The 8,367-nt window shown below is 34.7% G+C and overlaps 1 protein-coding gene across 1 annotated transcript; it reads right to left on the bottom strand.

The window, feature by feature from the left end:
- Nucleotides 1–2,248: 2,248 nt before the first annotated feature.
- FMO1 (flavin-dependent monooxygenase 1) lies at nucleotides 2,249–5,568 on the bottom strand. Its single transcript, XM_089164231.1, has 5 exons — nucleotides 5,110–5,568; nucleotides 4,189–4,432; nucleotides 3,330–3,508; nucleotides 2,831–3,189; nucleotides 2,249–2,716 (listed from the first exon to the last, which is right to left on the bottom strand). Exons 1-5 carry the CDS (start codon nucleotides 5,566–5,568, stop codon nucleotides 2,374–2,376), a joined length of 1,584 nt encoding a protein of 527 aa, XP_089020357.1. The 3' UTR covers nucleotides 2,249–2,373.
- Between the last annotated feature and the right edge of the window lie 2,799 nt (nucleotides 5,569–8,367).

Raw genomic sequence — 8,367 nt, 5'->3', positions numbered from 1 at the left:
CAATGTAAGGAGAAGCGCCCCATAGTAAGTTGACAAGATTTCTCTTGCTCTAGTCAAGAGGTAGAAAAGGCATTGAAGGGCTGCTTCTTGTCTCCTCAAATCCCTAGTCTCTATTCTCTCATCTGAGTTCTTATTCTTCTTCATTTCTCTTCCCCTAGTCAAGATTAATTCTCCCTAATAGCAATAAATGGCATTGAATTGAAGAGGCCTTATTGTCACACCCCGGGAGTTGGTCTCACCTAAAACATCAGATGACCACCCACGATTTATGTGTGCCACTAGTTCCATGAAGTGTTTTGGGAACATTAATTGCATATTATCTTCGTGATGAATCAGAACCTCTGACTAGCTGAAGAACACATGAGTCATTGATTTTCCTTAGTAGAAAACTCAATAAGCAATGCTTGGTTTCTTCCGCATAGTCTTTTGGAAACATATGTTTTATAGCTTTCCTGTGTCTTTCTTTCCTTCCCTGTGTTCTATTTTTTTTTTTTTTATGGGTGAAACATATGTTTTATAGCTTTGCACAAATCATGATGTCTTTTAATGAATACTAAGTCATGTTTGTACCATAGTGTAACATTTCGCCGAATTTTGGCCATTTCGGTTTGTGGGCAAAACGATATAGGGGGCGAAACTAAAATGGTCCAAAAAACGCCAAAAATGCGGCGAAATTTTGCAATATATCACTGAATCAACCAATATATCACAAATTTCGCGATATATCGTCAAAATCTTGATATTTTGGATATATCTCACGATTCTATAGCGGAATCTTCAAGGTCAATGGACAATCTTACCAATTTTGTCACAATGATTCAAGCCTCAAAAGGCAATGTGCCAAATGTGGTTAGAGAGGAAAATCTACATAGAATAATTCCTAGAAATAATTCAAATTAAGAAGATATTTTGTAGCAAAATATTCAAGATCAATAAAGAATCTTATCAATTATATCTCAATATTTTGTCCTCAAAAAGCAACATGTCAAATGTGGTTAGAGATGAGTATATACATAAAAAAATTTATGGAAACAATTTAAATTATAAAGGGATTCTGGAATCTTCAAGATCAACGGGTAATCTTTTCAATTATGGCCCAATGATTTAGGCCTTATAAGGTAACATGTTAAATGTGACTAAGAAGGAGAATTTTCATGAAAGAATTTATAGGAAATATTCAATTTTATTAAGTATTGGCATCAAATTAGGGTAGACACCAAATTTGAGCCCAAAATAACCAAAAATATCCCCTGAAATGGGGGATCGGAATCTATCAAAACAAGGGCCAAATCTCGTTGAAATTTTGGCTAGATTTTAGTAGTTCGCCCGGTTTGCTAGGTAGCAAACCGGAAAACTCTTGCGAAATTTCTTTCATTGGTTTGTACTAGGGATATAGAAATATACTTTTGTCTTTATTATACTTATTGCCTATATACATAGGCACAAACTAATATTATTTAAAACTTGGTGAAACTATAAAGGTAGGCATATGGAAGATGCATTTTCACAAGGTATCAGAGCTATTAAGGATAAACATCATTTTTGATAAATCAATTTGAATTTTGAATTCTTTTGAACTCTATCATTGCAACAGTTTTTCAAATTTAAAAATTGAACCTTATGTACTCACATAATAACTTATTTAATTTGTTAAGATCAATATTTGTATTTGATTGGGATTGTAACTAAACAGAATTAAAAGTATAATGACCTACCTGAGCAATTCAACGGGAGAAGTCTCCTAAAATTGAATTATACTTTCAACTACTCAATAAATCAGTTTGAGTTTTGAATTTTCTTAAATTCTAATGGTTGATTTTCAATTCGAATTTTAAATCCTTTCAAACTCAATCATGGATAACGGGTAATTTAGCATTTGGAAGAAGTGAGCAATTAGTAAATTTTCCCACGTAAGAGTGAAAACCACAAGTTGACGACAAGTAAAAAATTCTATTATATATCATAGTTGATTATTCATTAATAAATCATAAACATAAATTTAAGTTATGCCCAAATAAGCCTATGTCATCCCACAGATTTATTATTTTCAATAATAACCTTCGAAAGGGTTTAGGATGTCCTGAGCTTAGGAAGCCTTCTACCAATTAATCTTTCCCATCTCTCACTTTCACTTTGACGAATTGTGGTAATGGGGAAGCATAGAATTTGCATTCTTCCCTGCACAATTAAGTTTTGAGGAGAATCTGTGAAAAATAATCAAGCATTTCTCAAAGCTTAGGCGAATTGATGATAATGATTCTTATTAGTGTTTATAAATAATTAACAATAATGATAACAACTTACTTAAACATAGATTATCAAATATTAATATCTTAGTTATTACAAGGTGGTGATAGGGGGAATGAGTTTAGATCACTTTTCTTCTTCATAGTCTTGGCTATTGTAAGGACTGAAGGCTTCCAAGAACCAATTTTTCTTTCTCCATGAATGCCAACCCATCTCTTCACATATTTCATCACTGTGGTTTATACTGAAAGTGGAAATGCAGTGCCTCTTGTAAAACCTAGTGCTCTTCTTCATGATTTCTATCTCTTTAGTTGTTTGGTCCAACATCTTTTCCACGCTTGGGAGCTTGAATCGATCTTCCACGAGTCGAGCTAACCATTTACAACGTATCTCTGCTGTGTGTAGATTCGACACGCTCTCAATATATCCAACAAAGGCCATATGTGGAATCAAAGGATGGATGGTTCCCCTACAGTCATAAAGAACTCCTTGTTTAGATTGAAAGAAAAAAAAAAGGTTTACTGATGTTCAGGATAAATATATTAAATTGCACCAGATTTGGAAAATTGTTACCCTTAATTACCTGTATAAAGGCATGATGCCAGAGGAGTCTGTTACTAAACTACGGAAGGGTTCAGGGAGCAAAGACCTCAGTTTATGCTTGCCATCAAAACCAGTTGCAAGAAACACAACATCAGCATCAAGCTTGGTGCCATCCTCGAATTCAATCCCTTCATTCCTAAACCACCATTCATTGGAGGGTGATGTCCTCTTGAACTTGATCATTCCCTGATCAGCCAATGAAAAGAAGTTATCTGGCAAGATTGCCATCTGGCATGATGCGTAGTCCTCCTCAAAAGGGTGATCTGGTTTCAATCCATACTTGATTAATGGAAGTTTCCACACCAGATAGGATTCTATGAACTTCGAAATCCCTTTCCTCTGTTCCAACCATAAACATTAACACATGCATGCACCAGTCAAAACTCAGGTGTCATAATATAATCTCTAGCTAGGTTCTTGTTGGAGATATTTGAAATATGATGTTGTAAAGATGGAGTGGTTAGGGAAAGATAATTTACCAATGGCGACAGAAGAGTGCAAAGGAGAGCCCTAAGCAGACTTAGGTTTGGCCTTTCATGTAGAAACTGTGAAGATCTTGTTGAATAGAACAAGAAAAAGGGTAACCCCCAAACCCAATATGAAGGAACCGTCCAATGAAGTGTCCTTATCACCATAGTGCATGGCTGCTGATCTGGTCCTGTCAACAAATTAAACTTCTAGCCATCATCACCACTATCAAATAAAAATCAATTAAAAACATAAAAAAAAAATTAGCAAATTGCTATCAATTTAAATACAATTAAACATGCAAATTGGTCTTTTGGAGAAGTTCCATAAGAGGAAGACAGTTTTTTTTTTTTCCTCAGTTGACAGTGAAGTTGAAAAGTTGTTTTAAAAACAGGAAGACCATGAAGTTATATGTGACTTGACTTCTTCAAAGCCAACACATAAGTGATGGAAGCACCGCCACAAGAAAGAATTCACATATGCATGTTTTTCTATAGCCCCAATTCATTTAGTGCCTCTTGCATTCTTGGTTCACAAGCTTGAAACTTTATTTAACTGGCAATTAATTTTTCTGGGTAATTACCAAACACATACACCAAAACTTCTCCTTTCATTCTAGGAAGTAAAATCCATGGAATACTCTTCCTTTTGGACGTTCACGTATATAATAAAAATAATTTTTTTTTAAAGCTTTCCACCTTCCAACCCCCAAAATTGATCTAAGGAGAAAGAAGGACAATCATAATCTCCCTCGATTGTGAAATGCCTTGATGGCTAGTGTATATAAGTAATCACATTAGTAACAAACAAATTACTAACTCTTTCACTCTTTTTAATTATCAAAAGCAAGGAATTGAAAGAACTAAATACCTTGTTGGTTAGCTTCTGCACACTCAATAGCCAAGTCAATTGCAGACTTCTTGTAGCCTACCACAACCACCTTCTTCCCTTGGACTAGTTCAGTAGAGTTTTCCTTATCAAGCTTGCAGTAATCCAAGGAATGCAACACCTTTCCACGGAACACTTCAGGGCCTTTGTTTTCAGGAAAACTTGGCATCAATGGTACATCTCCATATTTTCCAGTGCATACCACCAAAAACTCAAAAGCATACCACTGAAAAGGGAGGAATACACATAACAAACCAAACATATCAGTAAGAATATACAGATCTACTAGTACTGTAACAAACATGTATATTTGTTATTAATCTTTTTTGTAAAACGCAATTAATTAGATGCAATTACTATGCTTAAACTTAGTTAGCCAGGTAATTTATACTGGAGGGCTCAGGTGAAGATTAAGACTACGATTATTAGAAGGGAAGGTGAGGGGAGGAGTGTTGAACTGAAAAGTAAGCAGATTTTTTCCTTCATCATCAAAGACTTATAAGAAGGGGAATGGATTTTTCCTTGCCTCTCAATGACTCATAAGGGGGTGAACAGTAAAAAGAGGTATTAGGGTTACAGTTCCAAAACAAATTAAAGCTTCATCAAATTTGTGAGGAGAGGATGGAAGAAGGAATATGTTACCATGATTTGTGTGCTGAAGAACAAACGAAAATGAATCTTTATCATCATCAGATAAAAGATTTGGTGAGAAAAAAGATATAAATCTTTTGAATCCACCAACCATGAAATTCAAAATAAACACTTCAAAATGAAACTAGGGTTTGAAGGTCAAGAAGATCCAGAGAAAGACAGCAGTGGATGAGAATTGGGAACCATTTCAATAGATGTATAGCCAACCCAAGAAGGTAAGTTTGTGGAGAAGAAGTGATCAAGAACTACAACCTGAAGGGTCTCGGAGTGAATTGTCTGCACAGCAACCTCCCAAACTGGGCGACCACTCAGAAGGCTACCATATTCCCCTGGTCTCCGATCAGGATTGGTGGCTTCCTGATGACCAGTAAACCTGATCTCTACCACCTTTGAATTGAAGTTCACGTACTTGAGTACGTCAAAGTGCTTGGCATAGGCATGCAAGTAATCTAATATCTCAAGATAAGAAGGGAAACTAGAGTTATCTCTCTCTGGCCAAGGGAAGTCAGAGAACTCATAATCACACCGAGGGGTCTGAAGTTTGGTTGATCTGTAAGAACAATGTTTCCAAACACCCCCGATTGAATCTGAGGCCTCAAAGATTACAGGCTCGTAAGCTGAAAGCTGTTTGGCAGCTGCTAAGCCACTTATGCCAGCCCCAATGATACCCACTTTGAAGACTCTCAAATAATCATTCTGACTGGTAGCCATTAGAGATGGCTGGAGTTTTGGAGCTTCTCTCTGCAAATTAGCTTTTGCAAGATGAGATGCCTTTGAAGAACTGGCTTGGGATTCATTGCTATTTATACACACTGACATCACATTTGGGCCGTTGGAAAATCTTTGCACCATAAATTAAGAAAAGGTCATTTTGAAAATATCACGTGACTTAGACCTGTGGACGAAGGGCCTGCAGTGACAAAAACCAGTCTTTGAACGTAAGTACATGACACACATCTACCTTATTGTCTCATAAACAACTTCCTTCTGCCCAAAAAAAAAAAAAAAAATTTCTTTAATAACTAAACATGGCCATTTTAAATACATTTGAACTCATGAATATAAATCTCTCTCCCATCAAACTAAAGAATAAATGTAATTTTTGCATATGGTGAACAAGAGAGATAAGACTGGCAGCCATACTTCTACACAGAATTTCTTTTCATATATTAATGTGTAGAGTTTTTGTAGAGTTTTTAATGCATGTTAAGATAGTGTTATTCACTTTTTCTTTTTTCCTTTTGAAATGGCCATATACTATTCTTGTTGATGTCCATTGAATGCCTTCATTAGTGCTGTTTATTAGTTTATTACAAATAGTTGATAGTGTGGTAAACTGTTTTCTTTTTCCTTAGCGTGCAGACCAAGTTACTATTCTCTTAATAGTAATCTAATTCTACCCAATAAATCTAAAAGGAAAATCTGACAATTGAGTATGTATAATAGTTGGTTTTCATAGATCAAATTTTCTCTTCTTTTTTTTAAAGTGAAAATGGTTTATATTTTCTCACATGTCAAATTTTAAACAAAAATTAATTATTTATCCAACTTTTATACTTCCCCCTGTAGACCACCAACCACATTTCTTCATATACTCGTCAAGTTCAAGGATATGTTTGACATATGACTGAGTTATTTGGTAAAAGTAAGCATAAGTAGCTACCAGTTTTTTCATGTGTACTGTGAGATCAGAAACCTTCTACCATGATGGTTATTAGTCAACTATAACTTTGATTATTTTCGTCTATTTGACACCAATTACCATGAATTTTCAAAGTAGAGACCAATATCAAAATCTTCTATCGAGTTTGATTCTTGATATTATTTAATTGAACCGTTATCATTTGACCATTTTATAATTATTTATCTTACAAATTGGTTCTCCATTACCTCCCAAAGACGTCTAAAATGCTTTCTTATAACGCAGTAATGAATTCTCCTTGGATTGAGCTTAGATATTCTTATAAACTTGGCTTTGAACCATTTGTTTATTTATTTATTTAGTTATTTAATACCAATATATACTTAAAAAAATTTGTGTACTAGTTTAACTAAATAAATAGAAGGTATGAACAAGAATGCTTGTCTTCATGTGTGCCTGCGTTCATAAGTAGGTATATAACTCAACAATAAAATAAGGAAGGTGGTATTTTTCTATTTAGGTCAAGGGTTAGTAAGTGATCTTAACGGCCATTTGCTTTACAAAAGCTGATTCAAACCTATGATTTAATGAGAAATGGTTCACATCTGATATATAATTGAAGTCTAAAATTCTTTTATCATAGAATTTGGTCTATATTATTACCCAAAAAAAAAAAATTGGTTTATATCAGCACATCCTTGAGTCCCTCTCTGTCTCTTTACCAGGTAGACCAAATAAAGTTATAATTTTTGTCTGGAAGTTTGATCAAATGAACCCCCACCAACTCAGCTAGATATACATACGTAAGTACATGAATTTGCAGTTTTCCAAATTCACAGTTCACATATGTGGGCATATATGGTTCTCTGTCCTTTGCAAGACCACACAGAAGCTTTAATGATCGAGTTTTACTTCCTAAGAAAATCAAACTAGGAAAGTTTTACGTAGTGCTTCATGGAATATGCAATGGAAACTACAGAACGCTTACGTCATGAGTGAGAGTTAAATAAGAAGAGGGCATCTTTACGACTGTGGAGGAGAAAAATCGTACAAGGCCCGCCATGGAAGGATCCGAGAAATAAACAAGAAGGTGAAGAGAGAAAGAAGATTTGAAATGATTTCCAAACAATCAAACGTTCTCATGTTGGAAATCAGAGTCTCTCCCATGACTACACCTTCAACATGAATAAATCACGGGAGAATTTATAAATTAGTTGGCAGTTGACACACAATGTTTTTATGTATTTGGTTGCTTTAACGTATATTTCTGAGTTCGTACCAAAATAGAAGTTTATAATTCTGAGCTTAATACAAGACTTTGTGACCTTTTCAACACTTCAAACTTCAAGACTATTTAAGAGGACATGACTATCACCAATTCACCATTATGTTTGTAGCTTTGTAGCTTAGCGTGAGGAGTCTGGTTTGGCAACTAGAAATTGGTTGGGTAGTCCTCCATTAAGATGTCCCAAGAATGGAATTCCTTAATAGATGATTCTTCCTCGATCTTTCTTCCCCCTTTAAGTTTTGACTGTAAAAGGCCGAGTTGAAACACACCCATAAATGCATATCAGTTGGAATTCAATATATGTTACTTCGCTAACATCTATTGGTTCATAACCTAAGTACCTAGACAGGCAACACTAGGATCCATTTGTAATAATAAAGCAAATTGTTATTTTTTTGTAAAAGGAAAACAAGTAGACAGATTATATACAGGTTGAAGGCCCATAGATTTATGATATATAGGCTTCTTAATTAACCTTAGGACAAAAATGTTTACTTCCTAGAAATTGTTGGGAGTTTCTCTTCGTCGAAATTGATTTATTCAAATAGTCTTTAATTATTTTCTTTGTATTTGAAGAACT

This window comes from Hakea prostrata, chromosome 7 (assembly GCF_041222555.1).
Source record: "Hakea prostrata isolate BN-2017 chromosome 7, UWA_Hpros_2, whole genome shotgun sequence".
NCBI classification, from domain to species: Eukaryota; Viridiplantae; Streptophyta; class Magnoliopsida; order Proteales; family Proteaceae; genus Hakea; species Hakea prostrata.
This window is presented reverse-complemented; position numbering and strand designations above follow the sequence as displayed.

Excerpts from the sequence above, each read along its gene's own strand:
- FMO1 (XM_089164231.1), bottom strand. The coding sequence starts at position 5,568 with ATGGCTACCAGTCAGAATGATTATTTGAGAGTCTTCAAAGTGGGTATC. Across the intron at positions 3,190-3,329 it reads GCACTCTTCTGTCGCCATTG|AGGAAAGGGATTTCGAAGTT; the intron begins GTAAATTATCTT and ends TGGTTGGAACAG. Across the intron at positions 2,717-2,830 it reads GGCATCATGCCTTTATACAG|GGGAACCATCCATCCTTTGA; the intron begins GTAATTAAGGGT and ends TTATGACTGTAG.